Raw genomic sequence first — 22748 nt, forward strand, 5'->3', positions numbered from 1 at the left:
AAATCGGATAAGACGGCGAAGTCGTCGATGACGCAAGTGGTGTGTAGCTTAGTCACGACGGAACCTCGAAGACTAAATACTAAGTGCTAGTGATGCTTTGAATTCGTGCTCCTAAACGCCTTAAAATCTAGGCAACATTAAAACATGGTTTATTTACAGATTCGCAATCGATATTCTGTATCCCAAAGACGACGCGTCTTGTCTCTGAACCCAACGGCCAAACCTCGGCCCCTCTTCTTCTTGCACAAGCCGCGTTCCGATTCGTGCCGCCTTTTAGCCTTAGGGCGCGCGTGCGACTTCAGGTTTCAACACTTTTCTGCTCGACCAGGGTCTATGTGGCCAAGACCTTCCTCTCCTGGAGAAGATGGGATGACAGTGAGGACAGGTCACGTGACGAGTATAATCCCTAGTCATAACTATGCCGAAAGGCGGGCTTTAAACCCACCTCGTGCTAACGGCTTTGGTATTCAAGCAAGATACCTTTGTAGTTTATCGCCTCTCATCACGTCTGAAGGTAGCAATAAAACTCAGTAGTAATCCAGTTAGAGTAAAAACACCACCAAGCTATCTGCTCCACTTTGCTATAAACTCCACCATCGAAAATAATACCCGTTCGAAAGGGGAAAGTCATCGTTCTACATACGACACTCGCTTGCTTTGCTCCCATATGCACCCATCCAGCTCCCAAATCCCATGCTCAAAAAAGCCCCGAAACTCTGCACCAACTTTACCAAACAAAAAGAAAAGATCGTATACTCCAATTTGCACTTCCGCAATCGTAATCAACCCTCTCTCAATCCTACCCCTCAGCCTCAACTCACATAAAACAACTTCATCGCCGCCAGCACCCTCCGCCTACAGACCGGACAATTATCCACCCGCCTCGCACAGCTCAAACAAGCAACCACGTGCCCGCAATCATAAAACGCCGCCTCGGCCGCATCCTCCCAGCAGATGCGACACAGCCGCTCCGTCTCCTGCGCGACTTTCCAATGCGTCACCCCCTCCCCAAACCGCTTATCGTTCTTCCACCCACCAACATACGTGTTGCCGCTACTCGCCTCGACAAACGTGCCCGTGCCGTGCTGCTGCCCCGCGACCCATTCTCCGTCGTAGGTGTCGCCATTCTGGTACGTGAACAGCCCGTGGCCGTGGCGCAGCCCGAGGCGGAAGGAGCCGCTGTAGACGGCACCGGTGTGGTAGATGCGCGTGCCATGGCCGTGCTTATGGCCGTTGACGAGATCGCCTTTGTACATTTGCGCCGAGAAGTAGTTCAACGTGAAGTGGCCGGTTGCTTTGTGCGGGAAGTTGCGGACTAGAGCGCGGTGGACGAGGTAGGCCTGGGGCTCTGCGAAGGCGGCGCGGGTGGCGAGGGCAGCGCGCTGCTCTTCGGTGAGGGGGACTGTGGCGATGATGATGGCGGTGTTGTGGAGGTCGTTTTGAGAGAATGAGCGGCGGAGGCGGAGGGGGTGGGTCGTTGTTAGTTCTTGTTCTTCGTGGAGCTCGAGGGAGGTGTCGGGGGGAAGGGAGAGGAGCGAGAGAATTGTTTGGTCCACGCGGGCAGATTTGACGGCGATGTGCGAGCCCCGGGGTGTGAGGGTTTGGGCCTCGGCGTCAAAAAACTTGAGGAAAAAGTAAATTTCATCGGGTGCTGGGGGTGGAGGCGGTGGTGGTTGTGTAAACTGAGCCGGTGGGGGAGGCGGTGGGAGTGCGTCGGTTCCGCCCATTTCGGTGTCTGTTGGCGGAGGCGGAATAGGGATTACGACTTCCACCGCGGGCGGCTCCGTGGCAGTTGCTTCTGTCAGAGAGGCATGGATAGCAGCCTCAATTTCCATGGCCTCGTCCGGGTGTGTTTCTTCGACTACCGGGGCGACGGGCGATTCTTCTGCCGCTGGTTCGGGCTCATCAGGCTCGCTCATAGGCGTATCCTCCGACTCGGGAATGGCCTCTGGCACGGGTGCCGCAGGAGGCTCAGGCGGGGCGACACTCTCATCAGTCGGTGGTGGAATCTCTTCAACACTTGGTTGGGACGGGGCTTCAGGTTGAGCGGAGGCTTCTGGGGGTGGTTGAGTGGGCTCTGGTTCTTTTGGCGGCTCCTCGACTGGTAGCTCAGGCAGACTCTCAAAGTCAAGGACGTGAATCCAGATACGATAGTAAGACCAGCTGTCTTCGATGTCCTTCAGCGACCACGCCTCTGCCTTTTCATCGAAGTGATCGTTGCTACCGCTGGAGTACTCGATCTTTCCAGTACCCATCAAATGCGGTCGGTAGACTGATCCCCGTAGAGCGTCCGAGAACCAGAATTTGATCTGCCGGGGATCCTTGATGTCTTGGACTACCGCCGCAAGCTTATCCCGCACCTCCTTACACCCGTCGGTGGACTTGAGCTGTACTGTGTAGACAAGTTTCGAATTTCCGGGAGTCCACTTTGGATCGTACGCGTCAATCGTTCCCGGCCCCTCATGCTCCATGAATGCCCTCGAATCAATAACGTGAAATTCATGAGTTGTGGCTTGTGCCTCCTTTTCTCTCTCCTCGACTTCTTTCTCTGCATCAGTCTTGGGTGCCGCTGGTGGCGCTGGTAAGCCACCGAATGGCGCTGGCGGCGGAGGAGCTGTGGTCGCTTCAGCCTTCTTGACTTCATCTAAAAGCCATGCTGGCACGTCCCAGGCCTCGTCTTGGCCGCTGCTGTCAAATGCGAGGTCTGCTACGTCATTCCGTACATACATGGCAATGTATGCTACTGGGTCCTTCCCTCCGTTCATCCCCGAGCCGGCTTTGCCCTCGTGTGCGTCTACTGCTTGTCGTTTTGTCAGACAAAGTACCCGGTTCTCATCTTTGCTGTCCGTATAGCTGTACCATTTGCTATTCGGCCCTTCTGGTCGGATGATGGGGTGGTAAAGGTAGGATTGGAGGTTCTCCTTGTGTACCACCATTCCATAAAGTGTGTAGCTCACGCCCCGAACGGTAATATTGTCGTCCAGAGTGATCTTGTTGACCAATTTGAGCCACGTCCGCGAATTCTTGTCGAAAGCTTGTCGGTCAAGCTCTACAGTCAGCAGCTGTGGTAGAGACTGACCAGGATGCAGCAAGTCGGTGGAATTGGCAATTGCTTCTTGCATTGTAGAGGCACTTTGCACTGGGGCCCTGTAGCTTGGGATCCCAGTAACATAGTCTTTCTTCTTGCCGAATAGCTCGTCGAAGACGGATGCGTACGGGGTATCTTGCAGCTCGTCCTCCATCTTAAGCCGCAGTGTCTCCCAGACTTCAATGACATCCATCTTGTCGAAACCGTCCTGAATGCCATACCACTCGAGAGCATCGATGATGTCCTCCAGCCCAACGGGTCCAGCGCCCGGCTTGACCTGTGTCCGCAGCAGATACAGTACTTTTTGGAATGCCGCAATCAGAAGCTTTGGCCGCACGAAAGGCTCCTTGAGGGAGTCTGGTACTTTGAATTGATACAAAAATTGACGGAAGGGCTTGAAAAGCATCCACGACGCGATTGCAGAGATAAGGTTGCCACCTGGAGTGATTTGAGTCTCGCCTAGACTTAGTCCTTGAAGGCCGGTCATGGCAAAGCTGTCCCATGGATTATCTCGGCTGTGATGTTCCCAGAGACACGCGGTTTCGTCGTCAATTACTCGGATGTAGCTAGTAAAGGCAAGCTTATCATCGCGAAGTAAGGCTTGGCGCTGGCCACGCTGCCTGTGTTGGATCTCGTAGTACGGTCCATGATACCGAGTCCATCCCCAATCTGGCGAGCCAGTGCAAAATCGATGTAGGCAAGTTCGGACATAATTTACTCGTGGTTCGGTCGGGTTGTATAGGACGACTGAAACTTGGGCAGCGACGCTCGGACGTTTTGGAGGGGGCTTCTCTACGAGCAGAGGGAGAGGCGCATGCTGAGGCGCATGCTGAGACGCTAGCGGAGCAGGCTCCGGAACATCGTCTGTGGCCATCTCGTCATCAGATGGAGCTTTCACCTCATCTGAACTTGCTTCATCGGGCTTGTCCGCGGTCTCGTCAGTTCGAGTCTTCTCTTTCTCCTCCTCCTTTGCTACGCTAACGCACTCGACATATATACTCAGGTAATCCGAGTCATTGCCCTTGGGATAGAACTTTATTTGCCAATCGTATCCTCCAACTGTCACTATTTGTGACTTCATGACAAGATCCCGGTTCGGGGTTTCCTTAGTACCGTTATAGTTGTCTACAACCCAATCGATGCGGCCAGTTTGACCAGCAACGTACTCAGTCTCCTCGAGGGGCAGGAACGTCTTCTCTTCCCAATGCTCGTCTACAGAATGCATTAGTATAATCCTTCAACAGCGAAGAGTCAAACTTACGATCTAAAGCGCTAACCTCCCCACCCTCCTCAATCTCCTTCAGCTCACCTTCATCTGGCACTGATGTATCTTCAATGATCGGATGCCAGGGCTGAGCACCATCATCATCATCAGACGAGTCAGCGACATCGGTGGGAGGTTCAGCAGGTGGAGGTGGGGGCTGTTCGGCATTTGGATCCGCAATGGGAGGCGGAGGCTCAACCGGGGCCACGGTGCCTTCTGGTGGTGGGGGAGGGTCAACTGCGGATGCTACCGAGCTGCCATTTGAATTTAGTCGTACTAGGTTTTCGTTCACAACGGGTGGGGTAGAGTGTCGTTCTTGGGATGTTGGATCGTCTTGATCAACGCCATTTTGTGTCGGAGCAGCGACCGGAGGCTCAAGAGCCCCCGGGGCATCAGTTGAGCCATTGGGAAGCTGTTCCTCTTGTGTGCCATCCGGCGTTGTGTCCATAGCGTCGTCATCAGCAGTGGCCGCCTCGGGCACCCCGTTTGTCGGTATTGAAGCTCCCGGTTGTGTTCCCTCTCCCGCAGTACCGTTCGGCAGAGCATCTCCATCCACTTCCATTGGGATGTCCCGGTCGTGGTTTTGGCCCTCGAGAGGCGGTAGTGTGGTTGAAGCACTCATGTCCACGTCGTCGGCTGGTTGTGGGGGCGGAGACGCAAGAGGTGTTTGGGAGTGGTGTATGTGATTTGGTGATTGGGGCGGCGAGGAGAAGGAAGGCGGCGAAGGGGAGCGCTGGCCGAAGAGAAGCGGAGGCGGTTCGACGTTGGGGGAGCTGGTGGTGACGCTCATGGCGAGGTGGAGACAAGGGCAGACAAGGTATATTCGCGGGATGAGTCAGTAGATGGGATGAAATAAACAAACAAAGGGTTGAGCGCAAAGGTGCCAGCGGGTATATGTTGGGATGGCTATGTCGGTGAGGTGGCCGAGCGTGAGGCTGCAGCTGCTGGCGGGAAGGCACGGCTTATCGCGAGCTTGAATGCGGCTGGCTGAGCTTGGATAATGGGAGCCTCGTGGTGGAGCAGAACGAGGAGCCGTCAAGCAACGACGACGACGAGAGGGAGGACTCGAGTCTCAGCAGACTTTTTGGCCTGCAGCCAAGGGCAGCGTGGCGCGGTTATGAAGCGTTGTGCTGTGCGGTGGCCTAACGCCGGCCTCTCACGTCTCGTCGTCGTCCAGCCTCATTCTGGCGACTTGTCCAAGGCACCCGTGTCGCTAACGGGCATCCCCACACCAGCCGCGCCGTGCTAGGCCCGCACCGGATTGAAACTGGAGCTTGAGTGGGTCCAATACCGGGCTCTTCAGCAGCTGCGAAGACGACTCCGCCGCCCTTTGGATTGATCGAGGGGCGGATCCAGGCAGCTTTGAGGGGTCCTGAAGCTGGCTTTCACAAGCTACTCCAATCCTGGGATCGATGCCCTTCAGCCGGTGTGGAGACTGACATTCGATGTCGCCGCCGCCAGGCAACCAGCCAGTTTTCATGTGTGGGTGCAAAAGATAGTAATCATAAGCCTTTCTCAGCTTCTATGTCTATTTTTCTAAGAGAAGGGTCTCGTTTAGTCATGCATGTATTATTTCGATTCCATCCATTATTTTGCAGTCGGTTTCGCAAACGTTGCTGCCACGATCATCGGAAACACCACAGTCGCCTCCGCATAGACCTTCACACTATCCCCATCCGCTCGGATCTTCCCCCAACTGACAGCCTCATCCGGCCTCGCCCCCGCATCACTCCCATCAAACTCCTGCGCCGTGTTGATGTACACGGCACTCTCCGCCCCGTTCCGCATCAGGCACGCATTCGCAATGTGATGCTTCACAATTCCACCTCCTAGAATCACCATGCCCGCCCGCTTCGCACGAACCGCAATAGTGTTGATCTTGCGAATATCCTCGACAATGTCTATCCGCAGTTGCTCCGGCGAGGACTTGAAGGTGTGGAAGTATAGCATATCGCCCAAGCTGCCGTCAGTTAGTGCAGGACAGAACACTGGGATGTCGTTCTTCCACGCCCAGTAGTACACGGAGCGCTTGTCGTTGATTTCTTTTCCTAGGCGATGGGTCACTTTGCTGGGTGTCCAATGGATGGGTTCGTCAGTCTTCTTGCTTGCTTCCTGCTCTTCCAGCATCTTGTCGAGAATTGGAACCACCCAGTCTTCAAACGCGCAATAGTTACTGTTCGGAACGACGAGGTTGCCAATGCGGTTCATCCCTTTCTCACGCAAGCCCGCGCCTGGGGTAGAGAAGGAGCCTAGGTAGGTGGGGGCAAGGCATTTGATAAAGTCTTCCTCGACACCGCCGGCCGTCGTCACAACGGCGGAGACGTGCTTGTGCTGTACGAGGTAGCGGAGAGTTTCCCTTAGGCCGGATGATATTAGATTGGAGGTATAGCCCAGGAAGATGGTAGTCTTGTCGGCCGTCTCAGGGTCGCGCCAAGCTCGCTATATACCGTCAGCACCAAATATCATAACGTCTAGATCAATTCGAAGCTCGGTGCCATTGCACAGCTCTCCGAGTGTTCGACTACCCTGTTTTTCAAGGTTGGTCGCACACACCGACACGTTCGATCGCTCAGCCACACCCCCTCCAGCTGCAAGAAATGGCTCACCATGTCGTTTATGATCCGCACGGCCTCGCCCACGGACGTTGCCTGGAACCCCATGCTGGACATGCCCGACACCAGCTCCTCGACGGTGATAGGCCGATCGCCATATTTGTCGAAGTCAATGCCCTCAACCTGACGCGCGCCATCAGGCACAGGGTCCGAACGCTTCAGAACGGCATCCGTGGCGCCAGACGGAGCTATCGGACCGTTGTGTGAGTCTGACATGATGCAGCCTTAATGAGGTGGGTGTTCGGAGGATAAGGGAAGGTGTCCAGGCACCCCTCTGCGCGAGACTGGACGCTTGAGAGTCGCGCACCAAGCCCTTGGATGTTCTTGAAAGATGTCCGCGGCGGCTAGGTCACCGAACGCGAATGGACGTGCAGTCTGGCAGAGTCATGAAGACTGCGCTGGCTGGGTGCCTCGAATCTGCGAGGAAACTTCTGCCTCGAGTCGGATTTGCGATAGTCGGGCCGGCCAGCGATCAAAGCGCCACCTCAGCGGATGGGTCCAGCGTGGAGGGCCGATCGACCTTGCAACGTTGGTGTGCCTGGGACCATGACCGCCATGCGTGACTGATGGGCCACAATGACAACGTCGCCCGCTGCATCGCTCCATCGCTCCACCATTATTCCATCCCGTCGCAGCTCACAACGCCCCTCCCGACGCACGACTGCTGGCACCCGACGTCGCTCCGTCCCGAGCGGCACACGATGGCGGCTGCGCTGGGCAAACCTGACACAGGCGCAACGTTTCAGCGGCAGGTGGGCCGTGTGTGGGCGGTGCTTCGTGCATGGAGCCTTCGACGCCATCCCCTGCGCGCCCGGCAGCCCATCTCGAAAAGGCAGCGAATCAACGGCCTTCTGTCACGCACCGAAGGGGAACAGCATGCGGGTCAAGCCCAGGCTAACCGCGTGCATCGGCAGGGCTCGTCTTGCACGCCCCCCAAGCCCGGGAATTCCAGCAACGGCGTAGGCTGGGCCTTGCGCAGGCCACAGCTGCCGCCAGGGCATGACGCTCCCCGTTCTCGTCTCCTCTCCCTTCCTCTGCCACGAACGACGACGACGACGGCATCGACGGGCGCCCGCAGCACGCTCCTCTCCCGACCTCCATCTTCGCTCCTGTGCCTCCGCTCATCTGCAACGGGTCTGTCACGTGGCCCTCCCCGTCCCGCGCCACGTCAACCGGGATCGAATTAGCATTGAATCGAACTGCCGCTGCAGCCTGTCTGCGCCTCCGGGATCGCTCGACTCCAGTACCGCCGCCAGCCGCACCTCTCACCAGGCACTCGCCGCCGTTCGCTCCGTGGACCGCCAGCGCGCCGGTGGTTGTTGTTTGCGGTGCGTGGATTGTCAGCTCGTCCGCATCGTGAATCGCAGACTCGGCCCTGGTGAGGCTCCACAAAAACGCGCTACCGGCTAGGCCGTCCCCGGCCCTAGCGCCATCTCCCTTGGCGGCAAGCACGAGCCACGCGATCTTCAACTCCCAACCTGGGATCGCCATCAACACACGAGCCCGCCCTCTTCACTGACAGCACCACATCCGCTGCTGGGTTCGCGCAGGTACCGATTGGGACTTGGAATCTTCTGCGAAGCGCACGTCGCCTCACACCTGCGCCATATCTGCATTGCCGTCTCAAAGCAGCCAATAAGTGGAGACTGCCATTAGAAACGAAACATCAAAGAAACCTAGGCCAACCCTCCCGTCACGGACTGCACTCCGCTCTGCGGCTGCCGTTGCCCATGTGGGTCTCGACCGTGTCATTCATAACCCCGCCGACCCCCGATTGTTGCTATGACTTCACGATACCCTGACAACCGGTACCCGCCCCGAGACAGGACCCCTCCCCGCTACGGCGACCGCCGGCCATCTGCAGCCCCTCCATATGGCAACAGCTACACACCGCGGATAAGCGAATCTGGTGGCAGACCAGCTGATTCTGGCGCCGGCTTCCCTCCCTCACGCGATGTTCCCCGTGGCCCCAAGTCTCTCGACCCGCCACGCGGGCCCGGCGTGGGCTCTGGTCCTGGCGTGCCTTCTGGACCTCGTGGACCTGGTGGACGGGGCTTCACTCGCGAGCTAAGAGACGCGCCGCCGTTGTCAGAACCCCTCAGCCGCTGGCGCGCCGCTGATCGTGATCGTGAGTTCAGAGATCGACGACCCTCTCCACGACCCCGTTCGCCAATCAGAGATTCGAGGGACTACCATGGCCCCACGCAGGTCGACATTGGTCGCGCTCGACGAAACTCTCGCGATGGTCCTCTTTCAGCAGGGTCCAACTTCTCTGACCCGTCTCTCGGTTCTCAGTTTTACCGAGGAGTTGGATTCCGAGGGCGTGGAAGAGGTGGTCCAGATTGGGATTCTCGTGGGCGAGGCCGACCTCCATTTGACGACAGAGACCAGCGCGACCAGTTCCGTCCCCGGAGTAGATCACGCGGACCCCCGCTACGCAGGGAACGAGAACCTCTTCGAGATGACCGGGATATCGATAGACGGGACGATCGGAGATATGACCGCAACGAGGAGCCACGGCTGCGGCCCTACGACAGTTACAAAGGGCCAGCGAGCACAACGGATTCGAGAAATGTAGAACCGCGCCACATACCGCCAGCTACAGAGTCGAGGCATGCTCCTTCTGGAAGCACGTCAACAGGACCATCATTTGCTCCGCCGTATTCTGGAACATCTGCTCATAGGTCTGCCATCGATCGACCTGATCCTCCTCGGGACGACTTGTACTCTAGGAGATCATCGATTGCCACAGACACGCTTGGCCCCAAAGAGACGCGAAGAGAACCTGACAAACCTGATTTTCTCGCTGGGCGTGCTGAAGCTTCTCGAGACCGTTATGGTCCACGAGCAGCATCGCCAGCTCCTCAGGTTCCGGCTTTTGGTTCTGTTTCAGCGCGACCGCCAGCATACCCTGCGCAAGCATCAAACGTCTGGCGAAATCCGAATCTCGATAAACCTCCACAATCAGTACTCAGCTCTAAGCCTACTCCATCCGTACCACCAGCGGCCTCTACTCCTGCGGTACCTATACCGTCGGCCTCCTCAACCATATCCAAAGCTCCTCCTCCCGTCCCTTTGGGTCTAACAGCAACCCCTCCCACCGGTCCCAAAGCACAGCGGGTACCTGACAGGCCCGTAATTGACAACAAAGATACTCGACCACCCAATGTCGACCAATCGCGACTTGATACTCCGTCTAGGATTCCTGCTGGTACCATAAATCCTCCCACCACCCCGGCAGAAAGTGTCGAGCTGAAGTCTTCTTTGCTGACACAAGCTGCTTCACCTGCTATAGGTGTTACACCGCAAATGCGAGCACCTCCGACAGGACCGCAAGGAAGTTTAAGACCGAATGCATCCCCATCACAACCTTACGCAAGGACATCCCAGGCTCCATTCCCACCAAGGGATGCTTCTCCGAATGCTCTTCCTGTCGGACCTCGCGGGCCAGCATCGATGAACACCTCCCCGAAAAGCGTGGGTGCAAACATACCAACCGGTCCCCGAGCAGACAGAAGTCAAGTAATAGGAGCCAGGCCACCAATCTTTGGCACACCTGATCGTCCAGCCTTTGTTCCTCCGCGAAACCAATGGATCCGGCCAGGAACTATACCTTTCAACAATCGTCCTGCAATTGTTCCCGCAAAACGTGAATTTGCTGGCGATGAAAGAGACCGAATGTCTGGGAACGTTCCGAAGGCTCCACGAATGGATGGATCGACGTCAGCTTCTGATTCACGGCCATGGGAATTGTCAAAACCGGAGCCACCACCGGCCGATCAATTCAAAGCCGACACGGAGAGACAAATGGAAAACGCACCAGGACCACGACCCCAAAAAGCTTCGCCCAAAGTTCAACAACTAGAAACAAGACGACTATCTGATGTTTCTATGACCGACGCCTCTCCGTATACTGATCGGCCGCCGGTCTCCGCGACTTCTTCTGTGCCCGACCCTATGGCAGAAGAGTCCGAGAACGAGATTGATCTTGATGAAGCCGATTTTGCAGAGTCGCAAGCGAAATTCAACAAAGAGAAGGCACAGTTGGAAGCGAAGTTGATCGACCTCAGCGTATTGGAGTATAGGGCAGTCTCGCTGTTGGAGGAGATATCTCTCTTGTCTGCTGTTGCAAGCATTCCAATCGAACGGCTGTCTATCAGTGGTCCGCAAACCACTGAAGTGGAGATGGCCTCGCCCGAACCACCTGTGGAGCTTTCTGGCCCGGCCCAGCAAGAACCAATTACTCCGAAAGCCGACCATATGGTCGATGCCGACAATTCAGAAGTAATCGAAGACTCAAGAGAGATACCCGTTCCAGATTCCAGGTTACTACGCCCGCAGCGCTCGTATTCGCTTGATCCAGATTACACTCCAGACATCAATACTCTGCCCTACCTGCCTGAAGGTGAAGGTCCTCCAACTCCAGTCTCTGAGCTTGATCTAGATCAGTTTGCACCGACGGAGGATGTTGCGCAAGCTGTTCAAGATGTGCTGCAGGAGTTTGAAGAAACTGAGATCCAGAACCAGGAGACAGCGGAAGACGAATATGCACGTGCATACAAGGAGTGGAGATTTCGAGTACAAGAGCTAGACGATGCAAAGGAGCGGGAGAGTGAGGCCAGAGACCAGTCCATTGAGCCTACCCTAAAGGCCACAACGCCTGATGCCACCGCTGCTAACACCGTGGCAAATCTTCTAGAACAGCCCATCCGGCGAGGTCACAGGTTCAACAGCGAATATGATCTTCAATTGGCACTGAAAGAATCCATGAAAGACGCTGAGGAAGCTCAGGCTCGAAAAGAGCGTGACGCTAAGAAGTCTGCACCTGACCCCGAGCGAGAGGCTGCCATATGGGATCAGTACAGTCTGTACGAAGTGCAGCGACGGAAGTTCACCAATACGAACTGGCAACGACAACCAGGCCAAGGCATAAACGTCTTCCATTACGACCCTCAACCGGACGACTTCACCGACGAGGAGCACCGGATTTTAGTCGAGAGCTACCATGATATGTACCTGAAGAAATGGGGCAAGCTGGCAGAGATTCTTACCCAGAAAACAGGGAAGGCACGGGATTATAAAGAGTGTATCAATCATTATTACACAACGAAATGGTCGAAAGAGTACAAGGGTAGGCGAAAATATCGAAAAGGCAGAAAGCCGCGAGGAGGTGGAGGCGCAGGTCGCGGTCGCGCGTCTGCTGCAAATACCGAGAGGCCAGATCTTTTTACAGACGACTTAGTTGACAAATCCTCCCAGTCCCACCTCAACATGACCACGGACAGCGGTCGTCCCCGGAGAGCAGCAGCTCCGACGTTTGGCGCGGAGAGTGAAGTGGATGGAGTAACGCCAGCGCCAACACCAGCGAGAGCTCGAGGCGCAGGACGGCAAGATAATGGCGATGCAACGGGCGAGAAGGCAGGGAAGCGGCAGAAGGTGGCGAAGGAGAAAGGCGGGAGAAAAGTCAAGAATCACCCTCTGGCCGCTGCAGCTGCTGGCTCCCCGGTCAAGCCGGAGAGGAAAGAAAAGCTTCTGGGGGTGAAGACAGAGGATGCATATGGTAGAGAGCGGTCGATTGAAGAGTCACGAATGCTTTCTAGCATACAGCCTGGTCCAGGGATGGACGATCACCTGGCCTACCAGGAGGAAATGCTTGCTCGAACCGGGCCGAGCGGTATTTTGAACGATAGACCAAGGATTCAAACAGCCCACTCGAGAGGTGGGCCATCTAGTTATTGGTCTGTGATGGAGCAAACGGACTTCAAAAGGAATGTCGCGCACTTTGGTACTGATTTCGTTGCCATCGCCAATCATATGGGCACGAAGACGCACACGATGGTGAGAAGAGTGTTTCCTGTCCTGTATACCTCAACTCTCCAAATTTCATCCTAACTGTATCAAGGTGAAAAATCAATACCAAAGATTAGTCGAGCAAGGTAATGCACCCGAACTGTTGCAAGCGGCCCAGGAAGCGGACCAACGAAAACTGGCCGGTGAGGACCTTGGTCCACCACCCACTCCAACTCCAGCTGTGAAAAGGCGATATGACCAACCTCAGACTACCGTGCCTCGAACCATTGCGCCTACGCCGGATGTTGTGGACCTGATCAACTCGCCCGTGTTACAGCCTGCTATCCCAGCGCAGACTTCGCCTCCCATGTTCCCTGCCTCGACGAGGTACCCGGCCATCGCCCAAGCTGCTCCCGTGCATACCAAACAGTCAGCCCAGTCGCCACCTAGTGAAGCAGCTCCGCATATTGCCCACCCACCTCAACCACAGCCACAGCCCGCCCAAGCGCACCAACAGCACCATCACCACCATGCCCAGCATCAGCCCCAAAGGCCAAGCCTGTCAGGCCCACGCGCAGGTTACTTTTCTGACACCCGTGCTGAGGCTCGTCCTCAGTCGCAATCCTCGTCCATATCGCAACCCACACGTTCCATACCGCATGTGCAAGACCACCTGCATAGGCACCAGTCCAGTCAGGAATCGACATATCGGCAATCGATCCATCCTCAGGACCGGGAGATGCAATCTAGGTTTGAGAGCCAACAGGAACGCGAACATCAATCTCGCTACCAGCAACAGCAGCATTCCCGAAGGATCTCTCAGGAAATCGCACAACAGCGCCAATACCAGGCGCATGCTACTTCCACAGCGCAGATCATGTCCCAATTGCGATCAGATCATGCTGGACATGGGTCTCCTGAGAGTCGCGCGCTGTCCCTACAGCCAAATCCCATGTATCCACCCCAACAGCAGCAGCAGCCGCCTTCTATTATGCAGCATCTGATTGACGCTCCTAACTCTGCTACCAACTCCATGGCTCATCATATGCCATCCAGACAATCGGTCCCAACTCCTCCGCCTAAGGAAGAACCTCGCCCGTACTCCATGCCACCACAATTACCTCCGAGCCAACCTGCACCGCCTGTTCCTCGACCAGCGCAGGAGCCCCGAAAGTCAAATTTGCTGTCCATCTTGAATCCCGAACCTTCAGAACCCGAGGAACCTCGCCCACGCAAGAAGCTGAGTGACCAAGGTAGTTCGTCACATACGCCAACGCCGCTGCAGAATCACCCTATTGCGCCGCCTCCGCCGGTTTCTCAACCGCCACGCAGAGAAGCTTTTGGCGACAGTGCTGCAAGCCAACCACCCTTTTCTCGGATTCAATATGGCCAGCCACAATCACAGCCTCAACCTCCTAGCAGGCCTCAAATTGTGGATCTTACTGGTCGCGATCCCGCCGCTAGCACGCGTCCGCGACAAAGCTGGCCCCCTCGTCAAGAATTCCAGCCCCCGCACACCCAAGGGCAAACCACGCCCCAAACCAGCTCTCCACACCCCGCTCACCCCCAGCCTAGCATCATAAGCGACTCCCGCCACTTCCCGAACCATCGTGCGCAAGCCTTTGGACAACACAACACCGGACGCCACGTCCCGTCCCCCCCTCCTGCATTCACACACTCACCTCATTCCCACACCTCCAGCTTCACTCACATCCCCCCTCCGCAATCCCGACATCAGACACCCCTCCAAGCTGCCCAAGCTGGCGTTGGTGCCGCCGCCGCTCAGATCCTGGCACCAAACCCGTACGGCCAAATCGACCCTCCAGGCTCCACCCCTCAACCTCAAGGACCCAGCGGCATGCGCCCCAGCCCGCACTTGCTCACTTCTCAACTCCAACAGCAGCAACAGCGCGAGCTCCAAGCCCGCCAGGAGGAGGCGCAAAGAGCACAGCACCACAACGCGGGCCTCAGCTACTCGAACCCCCAGACGCCCTCGGACGCGCACCCGCACGCTCAGCTCCGCAGCATCATGGACGAGCACAGCCGCGAACGCCAGAACAGGGCGCGCGAGATGCAGCGGATGCAGGAGAATGAGCGCATGCAGCGGATGCAAGAGAGTGAGCGGATGCAGGAGCTCGAGCACATGGAGCGTGAGGGCTTGCAAAGGGAACAGCAGCTTCGAGGCGGCCCGCCGCCGCCGACCGATCCGCGCTTTGGCCACTCCCAGCACACGCCCGGCCCTGAGATGCGCGGGGGGCAGGGGTACGTCCCGCCTCCGCAACCGCCACGGACGTCTACGCCGCTGGGGCATGCGCATCATCCGCTTCATCACCAGCAGCAGCAGCAGCAGCAGCAGCAGCATGGGCACTCGCACTCCCTTTCTCACGGGCTGGTTGTTGATCATAACCACGTCATCCTCGGGCGGCACGCAGACGAGCAAGCGAGGTATCGAGATCGAGAGCGCGAGCGGGAAGAAATGGCCAGGCGGGACGAGATTGCGCGTCGGGACGAGCAGCGCATGCGAGAGGAGCAGGTCGGGCGACTCCGAGAGGAGAACCTGAGACGGGAAGAGTTGTATCGCCGTGGTCAGGGCGCTGCGGGGCAGGGAGGGGCGATGGATTGGACGAGGGGGCTACCTGGGAGGGAGGGGAGATAAAGTGATCTTTTTGAAAGGGTGGGATTTGTTTAGGGGGGAGGAGGATGGTGTTGGAGGAGGCATATGGTGGGTTTCTTGTCAGGCAGGGGCTGGATTTACCCTTCTCAACCACTTTTTCAGATTTTTTTGTATCAAATCATTTTTCGAATTTTCTTCTTCTGAGCTTGTCGATGTCTGATGATTTCGATGTCCATGTCGAAGCAAAACGCATCTCTATGAAGTGTACGCTGGGGGTGGCTATTGTGTATATTTGGGATCATGTGGAGAGGTGGATGGGATGGGTTGGTTTGGTTTGGTTTGGTTTGGTTGTTTTGTATTTGAATGAGATTGGGAGTCGTGGAGGCGCTGGGAATGTGTAATTATAGCGGGAATGACACTTGGATGAGATTGAAATGGGGCGCAGGCCGTGAGGTGAACTGATGGTGTTTGATGTGGTAGACTAGAGAGTACTGAAGCTGCGGAGGGGGGAAGAGGTTGAAAAGGTACGGAGTGGGGTGCAGGCGGGCGTGGCCGATGACGGTGCATATGGTAGCGGACGCTTGAACAGTGGTGGCTATGGAGTCGTGGTCGTAGGTATTTGGGGCCGGGGATGGATGCCGTTTGTTTTTCGGCATGCCGAATTTCAGGGTCTAACCTCGAGGAACCGTATCTTTATATAGATGTCGGCCAACTGCACGTGCTTCCTCTATAGTACACATGTATAGCACGTGTATACACATTTCTACTTATTGTCTAACTATAAAACCCTGAACATACATCTCTTTAGTAGGACTAGGGGTAAAGACTGATGATGGCTAGGGGGTGTAAGACATGAAGCCAACAAAGCGCATGGCGGTGCGTGAGTGTTTGTGCTTATTTACGCGAAGCAACTATGTGGCGATTTAGGAGTGTTGGGATCAAAAACATCAAGCAATGTCGTGCCATGACAGTCAGTGTTTGTCCGGGGCCTTGTTGTTATCACATTTTGATGATAACGACCACTAACACTCGCCTCACGCTCGCTCCCTCGCAAACTATCGCCAATTATGACTGAAACCCTGGCTTCGTGGTGCTGGGCAGCAAGATGCGGCGATGACGAGGTGCACTAGTAAAAGCATCATTAGTTTCCAATCCATTGCGGCCCACCTCGTGTCTAGTTGAACTCTCAACCCCACTCTGCCCATCGCTCTTCGGTCAGGCTCCTCTTTTAATCGGCAGGCACCAGCCCTTCTCCATCACCGCCAACTTCTCCTCATTTGACCCAGCAGTCAAACATTCCATGAGCGTGGAGGATCCATATTTTGCTCAAAAGCAAGCCACGGCAGAAGATACCGTGCCGTGCTTGATCCAAACCTCCATAGCTCGTCGCTGAGGACTTGGAAAGGCCAAGAATAGAGGGACATTTATAGGCGAAGAGGCGGGAAAGATACTATTGAGTCAGCAGTCACGGGGATCAAGCTGAGAAGAAAAGCACGTTAGTATTGGAATAGGGGCGCACGAAACGTGAGTTGAGCTATCCTGCTCCAGTCACGTTGTCGTGCAAAATGTAAGATCTAAAGACCGCGGCGTCCACCAAAGCGACGATCCATATCACGGAACGGTCAGGGTCTCGATTTTCTGAGTCCTTCATATCTCTACAATACTGGTTCATAAAGACGACACAAATATCTCACTGCTCGGGCTCCACTTTTGCTCGCTTGATACCACCGTAAGGAGGGCTCCAGCTGGCACGTCTTTTGTGTATCAAAAGGTATCTCAATTCCAACGGCTTTGACATTTATATCATATCCGGACATGGATATCTCACCGCTCGAAATCCACCTTTGCTCGCTCGACACCGCTGTCAGGACCCCGGCGAGCAGGTCTTCCATATGTCAAAAGCCTCCCTCCACAACCGCCTCCATCAGCATCCTCACCAATCTCCTCAGCGCTAGACGATACTGCTCGAAAGGCGCCGCCACCCCTCCGGACGCCGCCGAATAATTCGCCTTGAGAACCGAAATCACCAGCGGTGCCCACCGCTGACTTTTACACACCTCGAGGCCCCAGAATCCTCCTAAGACATCCAGACCAAGCCCATTAGGTCCGAGTGCCTCAATCGGCACAGAAGCGAGGCGCGTGAAGAGATTGAGGTACGAGAAATGAAGATGGGGTTCTTCGGCTGCGATGCGGGTGTGGAGGAGCGTAAGGATATCCGTTGGGCTTGGTGATGCCTGACTAGATGCGTTGGCGGGTTGGAGTGGGAGTACGTGGCTGATGATTTGGTGCAGGGAGGCGAAGGGGAGGCACTTCTTATCGTCACGGTTGTGGGAGGCTTGCATGAGCAGCTCCATCAGCGGAGCAGGCTTTATTAGCCGTTTGCGGGTTGGATCGCGCTGTACGCGATCTGTTCGTGAGTCCCTGGCATATGCGAGCAGTTTCTCTCCATGCGCGATCCTGACTAGGCGGTGGAATTTCTCGGGGTCGTTGGTATCGGGTAGGAGGAGGAAGGCTCGGCCGTGGATGGAGATGAGGGTTTCCATATCCGCCCATGGGGTGGTGATAAGGCCTGAAAGGCGCCCTGCGTTGTAGAGGTGTGCGAGTGGGACGAGGTCCCAGGTCCCATTCATGAGCTTGATCCCGAGGTCATGGATTCTGCTGGAGAATTCAAAGGCCATCTGGCCGCAGATGAGAGGATGGATTCGGAGTAAATGCGGTCCAGGAGTTGGGCTAAGTCCGAGGCGTGCCTTGACAGCGGTGGTGCTGTAGCATTCGCTGCGCAGGATCCTGTTCACGAGACGAGCGAGACTCAACGGTTCTTTTAGAAAGAGTTGTAACATCTCAGGTGGCATTTCTGGAACGCGGTCTATGGCTTGACGTGCGGTGGGCCTATGTCCTTTGAAAGTCTTCAGAAATCCTTCCAGTGAGTCTTGTAATTCTTTTTCAAGTGGCGTTAGATCCCGTTGAAACCAAGTAGCTTGTAGTCCAAGTGTAGTGCTAATATCCATGTGGATGCGACAAGCAAACACCAGCCAAGAGGGAATTAGTTTGGTCTTGAACATGTCTAAGATGCCCCTGGTGAGATTATCCGAGTGCCAGATCTTCTGATTCTGTATATCTGGTGAGATTTGGAAAAGCCATAGTTCCTGCAGGAGCTCCAGTAGGCACGAATGGCCATCACGTAGGGAATGGCTCTTTCGTTGACCATCATTTCCAAGTCCGTGAAATCTCTGCCACAGTTTACTCCATTGCCAGCTTCTGGAATCATCAGCGCTACCCTTGATGTTTGTCGTGTAGGTAGACTGCCGTAATATTCGAAAAACATCTCCAAAAGGTAGCAAATCTGCCTCTTGTTCACCTTTTGTGTCGACCGAGGCTTCGAAGTCCGGCAAGTTTAGAGAAAAATATTTAGCAATCTCGGTGTAATTTGACAACCGAGGAAAAGTTGCTGCGAGTACGGATTCCTCGAATTGGACGAGCTCAAAGGCGGTATTTGTTGTCATGGAAGCATTCATGAGGCTAGTCCTGCCATCCCGATAGCCCACCCAAACTTTTTGAAGACGGCTCCTAAGTTCCTCAAGGAGACCGAAAAAGTCAGAAAGTGCGAGCAGAGAGTCATCCGTGTTGTTTTCCCCACTTCCGGGTGTATCGTAGGAATGCGCGGCTGAGTACTCAGCGTAAGAAATGTCGAGAATGCGATCGCTTACTGGATCTTCCAGTGACCCGAGCTCCCCGTTGGTTTCAGTGTAATTGTCTTGTGCACCATCAAACGCCAGGACCGGAATCTGTGATTCCACTATTGGTACAGGAGCTCGAGCTTCGAGAATCCGTATTGTATCCGCCAAGACATTGTTAAAATAGACATGTTTTTCCGTTGCTCGTCGGACTGATTCTATGTGAATCTCGGCGTTTTGCCAACGCGTGGTGAGTTTCCGCCGAATTTTCAGAGTGTCATAGAGACATGGCAGAATCCATGGGGGTATCTCGCATTCCGATTTGGCAATGACAGCGGCCTGCGCTAGGTAGTGGTGCGATTTCAAAGGACGCGCAGTCACGTATTCGATGCTGTTGTAGTCAACAGGCTGCTGCAGGGCCTCCCTGGCCCCATGAAAGTTGTCGAGGTAACGTGAATTGATATGATCAACGGTGCCAAGTAACCAGTTGACAGACCTCCGGTTCTCGATCTTAGATTTCCAATAGATGCTGAACGGTGGGAGTGACATATGGTACAATGTATGCCGTTTACATAAAATATGTGATAAGAATATAGATCACCAGAGGTAGTGGTGGTGGTGGTGGTTTGTTAATTAGTGCATGCTAAGCAATAGTAGTTCAGGCTCAAAACATGCCGGGGAACGGTATTTAATGGGTTTCCATGGCACATGGTTCTCGTGACGCTTACGTGCCATGGTTGATGTTAATTTGCGGACTAACCGAGGGGCAAGGAACACAACCTAAGGACGAAGCCACTGCAATTGCAATATCCGGAAAAGAATGTCATTGGACAGAAGGGATATATAGGTGAAAAGATAACAATTCCAACTATATTTGAAAAAGTCGAAAGAGTACCGGGACCGACCGCTCCAAACCATATCTGACTAAAACAAGGGAGTCCCTACCCGAGGAGCCCATGCCGCAGAATGATTAAGAAAGAAACGTGAGCTAAGGAAGATGAAGGACAATCGCGAGCATGCTAACGAATCAATATATGGGAATCGAAGTTGAGGAGTAGTAACAGACGCTGACAGCGATGAAATTAGACCGAATCTTGATAGAAAATGATCCTGATGCCAGGAGAACACGGAAAACTCATAGAGGCATAATATAAGGCAAAGGCCCGGCGGGAACAATCGCATGCGGGCCCCCAAAAGCCCTGGTGTATCCACCCTTGATCTGAGCGGGATTAGCCCAAACATTTTGTAACAAGCAAAGACTCAGGAACTTACGATATCAAACTTTGTCGTATTCTTGAAGGCACCTCCCTTTGTCCTATCACTCTCGTCCCAATACAGTCGTCTTAACCAAGCGTGCAGATTTGGGTAATCTTGGCGGATCATTTTGACGTTACACTTGAAGATTGTGTAGTATGCACAATCGAAGCGAACAATTGACGTGAAGAGACGGATGTCGGGTTCCGTGATATGCTCACCAAACAAATATGGCGAATGCCCGGGCTCTCCGAGGTACACTTCCAGCCGGTCAAGGGCATTGAACAGTTTCCAGACATTTTCGTCATACACCTGCTGCGAAGTAGCAAAGCCGATCCGGTAGACTCCGTTGTTGACCGTGTCAAACACCCAGTTGTTGAAGGCATCAATCTCCTTGATCAGGTGTGGCGGCCGAAATCCTCCGTCTTGTTTGTTGCTCTCGCGGTCTTGGAGAGGCAGGAATTCGTCGAAGGCGTAGTATAGAAAGCTTATGATGTCACTGCTCTCGTTGTTCACAATCGTTTCTTATATCACTGTCAGCCAATCGAGCATGCAAACTGGCAAAAGATGGCTGACCATTTTTGAGATCCCAAAGTACTGGAACTGTGATTCTCCCGTTGTAGTGCGGTTCGGCTCTGAGATAGAGGTCCCGCAGATACTTGACTCCATAATATGGATCTCTATCTGGGCCTCGTACTCCTGTGAACTCCCAGCCCCTCACTGGATCTTTGCCGTCCAGCTCAACCAGGCCGATGATGTTATCCAGTCCCTTCAGCGCGCGAACTATCAAAGCTCTTTGTGCCCATGGACATCCATAATGAAAATAAAGGACATATCGGTCCCTTTCTGCCGGGAATTGCTCGGAAGGAATAGTATGTCGAAAGGTGATTGCAGGGCGGTGGTGAGCGGTGTCGCCGTTTGCGGATCGTCTGGGGCTGCTGGTCTGGAATATCAATAAGCATGTGTAATAGAATAGACATATAGAGGACTTTGGCATACTGAGTGTACCGTCATTGCTCTGATTCGTCGGTCTGACCTCCTTTGTTCCTGTGTTAGTAGTCCACGAAGATCGCAGGGTCAGTCTTTATAGGTCTTCCATGCGCAATACGACATGTGTGCGGCGATATCATGGACAAAGGTCCCCGCTTCATGATTACAAAACAATCGAAACACGGCAGCAGCGCCATTCCTGATTACTCGTTAGTGTCCGCGGCGCATTCCTAATGCGATCCACCGCTCGGGGGCCCGAATTGCACTCTGGTATTCGCCTCGCGGAATCATGCCTGACATATAGAGGGTGGGGAGACGCGGATCGGATTTGAATGGAGAGGCGACAGCCTTATTAATCCAAAGCTGCAGGGGCTGGCGCCCTAGTTAATCCTGCCAAGGACTGACTAACGTGATGACGGACCGATCCAAAGTCCGCGAGACCTCCAACGTTGGGTCATTGCTGTCAAGACCACAGGAAAACACACAATTTGCAACGGCGCTGCAAAATTATCTCTCTGTTCTCATCGGCATTTCTTCCATCGGAACACCTCCGCAGGTCCACGAGGACATTGCAAGAATGTGAATACAACCTTAGGAAGCCCCATAGCCGTCATCAATCCGATTAGAGAGATAATCAAGCTTCAAACCTGCACCTCGAGAACTATCTCTAGCACTGGCTAGCATGGCAAGGTCGAGCTCATGCCCGAGCTCCCCTTTCAGCGGCTATTCCCAAAATCTTACGATATGCGGCTTCAGGTTGAAGGGCCTTGAACTTTTCAGTGTCAACTCCCTCTATTCACAAGCCAATATCAAAATCAAATCAACCGCAAGTGGGAAAGCCCGATTCCAGGGTTGAATACCCAAGGAGGGCCACGTTAGACTCTTCACACCACCAGTAGGCGCGCTGGCCAGGGGCTCTAGCCATATTATATTTAACGCGGTTTGATTGACGCTGGAAGATACCACGGCGTCTAGGCCTCGCCCAGCCGAGTTGGTGCCGGTGAAGGTGTTCCAGCTCAGACATACACTTTTATTTGTGTTATTCGTACGCCCATATCCCGCTAATTAGACACACAGACCTACTATTGAAACACAGATGCGCTGTCATCTCTTGTAGTGGACCACCTCATACGAGAAAATTCCCCGACACGGTATCAATATACTAATCACTCCCAGAGCGAGTCGAGCCCCCACCAAAGCGCAGAACAAAATGACAAAACAGTTCGGACACCCTACTACCACTGCGCTACCATACAATGGAGTCGCAATCTTTTATGGGATCGTGGAATGCCGTACGTCTGTCTCTATAGGTTAGTATTGGAGGACTTCAAAGATAGCATAAAATATAAGGATACCCAGGTAGTCGGGCCACGATCCTGCGTTTGCTGCGGTCTTGGCGGAGATTTACACGCAACCGAAAGACACCACCATCAGACACACGAGGCAAGTCAATCGACGCTGT

At 54.5% G+C, this 22748-nt stretch overlaps 6 protein-coding genes across 6 annotated transcripts; 1 reads left to right on the forward strand and 5 right to left on the reverse strand.

Annotated features, from left to right (window-relative positions):
* Window positions 1-673: 673 nt before the first annotated feature.
* On the reverse strand, window positions 674-5228 carry BDZ99DRAFT_292279 (uncharacterized protein). Its single transcript, XM_033714106.1, has 2 exons — window positions 4350-5228; window positions 674-4300 (listed from the first exon to the last, which is right to left on the reverse strand). The coding sequence occupies exons 1-2, from the start codon at window positions 5140-5142 to the stop codon at window positions 813-815; spliced, it is 4281 nt and encodes a 1426-aa protein (XP_033577936.1). The 5' UTR covers window positions 5143-5228; the 3' UTR covers window positions 674-812.
* Window positions 5229-5850: 622 nt separating this feature from the next.
* BDZ99DRAFT_415261 (Deoxyhypusine synthase) lies at window positions 5851-7369 on the reverse strand. Its single transcript, XM_033716749.1, has 2 exons — window positions 6959-7369; window positions 5851-6791 (listed from the first exon to the last, which is right to left on the reverse strand). Exons 1-2 carry the CDS (start codon window positions 7178-7180, stop codon window positions 5940-5942), a joined length of 1074 nt encoding a protein of 357 aa, XP_033577937.1. The 5' UTR covers window positions 7181-7369; the 3' UTR covers window positions 5851-5939.
* A 3486-nt stretch (window positions 7370-10855) lies between these two features.
* On the forward strand, window positions 10856-13758 carry BDZ99DRAFT_441649 (uncharacterized protein; the record flags this gene model as incomplete). The annotated part of the gene is made up of 3 exons (XM_033717777.1): window positions 10856-12802; window positions 12867-13183; window positions 13359-13758. The coding sequence occupies 3 exons, from the start codon at window positions 10856-10858 to the stop codon at window positions 13756-13758; spliced, it is 2664 nt and encodes an 887-aa protein (XP_033577938.1).
* A 1771-nt stretch (window positions 13759-15529) lies between these two features.
* BDZ99DRAFT_292313 (uncharacterized protein) lies at window positions 15530-16099 on the reverse strand. Its single transcript, XM_033714107.1, has one exon. The coding sequence runs from the start codon at window positions 15933-15935 to the stop codon at window positions 15648-15650; it is 288 nt and encodes a 95-aa protein (XP_033577939.1). The 5' UTR covers window positions 15936-16099; the 3' UTR covers window positions 15530-15647.
* Window positions 16100-16910: 811 nt separating this feature from the next.
* On the reverse strand, window positions 16911-18422 carry BDZ99DRAFT_462261 (uncharacterized protein). The gene has a single exon (XM_033719809.1). The coding sequence runs from the start codon at window positions 18218-18220 to the stop codon at window positions 17264-17266; it is 957 nt and encodes a 318-aa protein (XP_033577940.1). The 5' UTR covers window positions 18221-18422; the 3' UTR covers window positions 16911-17263.
* A 1336-nt stretch (window positions 18423-19758) lies between these two features.
* Window positions 19759-21536, reverse strand: BDZ99DRAFT_441652 (transferase). Its single transcript, XM_033717778.1, has 4 exons — window positions 21296-21536; window positions 20873-21239; window positions 20315-20820; window positions 19759-20261 (listed from the first exon to the last, which is right to left on the reverse strand). The coding sequence occupies exons 1-4, from the start codon at window positions 21308-21310 to the stop codon at window positions 20178-20180; spliced, it is 972 nt and encodes a 323-aa protein (XP_033577941.1). The 5' UTR covers window positions 21311-21536; the 3' UTR covers window positions 19759-20177.
* Window positions 21537-22748: the final 1212 nt, after the last annotated feature.

Source organism: Mytilinidion resinicola (assembly GCF_010093595.1).
Source record: "Mytilinidion resinicola strain CBS 304.34 unplaced genomic scaffold BDZ99scaffold_8, whole genome shotgun sequence".
In the NCBI taxonomy this organism is placed as follows: domain Eukaryota; kingdom Fungi; phylum Ascomycota; class Dothideomycetes; order Mytilinidiales; family Mytilinidiaceae; genus Mytilinidion; species Mytilinidion resinicola.

Bases quoted from the DNA above. Each gene is read 5' to 3' on its own strand.
- BDZ99DRAFT_292279 (XM_033714106.1), bottom strand. From the start codon at position 5,142: ATGAGCGTCACCACCAGCTCCCCCAACGTCGAACCGCCTCCGCTTCTC. The intron at 4,301-4,349 runs GTAAGTTTGACT...TGCATTCTGTAG, and splicing joins GGAGGTTAGCGCTTTAGATC to ACGAGCATTGGGAAGAGAAG.
- BDZ99DRAFT_415261 (XM_033716749.1), bottom strand. From the start codon at position 7,180: ATGTCAGACTCACACAACGGTCCGATAGCTCCGTCTGGCGCCACGGAT. The intron at 6,792-6,958 runs GTGAGCCATTTC...GACGGTATATAG, and splicing joins TGCGGATCATAAACGACATG to CGAGCTTGGCGCGACCCTGA.
- BDZ99DRAFT_292313 (XM_033714107.1), bottom strand. From the start codon at position 15,935: ATGCACCGTCATCGGCCACGCCCGCCTGCACCCCACTCCGTACCTTTT.
- BDZ99DRAFT_462261 (XM_033719809.1), bottom strand. From the start codon at position 18,220: ATGCCACCTGAGATGTTACAACTCTTTCTAAAAGAACCGTTGAGTCTC.
- BDZ99DRAFT_441652 (XM_033717778.1), bottom strand. The intron at 20,821-20,872 runs GTCAGCCATCTT...CAGTGATATAAG, and splicing joins ACTTTGGGATCTCAAAAATG to AAACGATTGTGAACAACGAG. The intron at 20,262-20,314 runs GTAAGTTCCTGA...AATCCCGCTCAG, and splicing joins ATACGACAAAGTTTGATATC to ATCAAGGGTGGATACACCAG.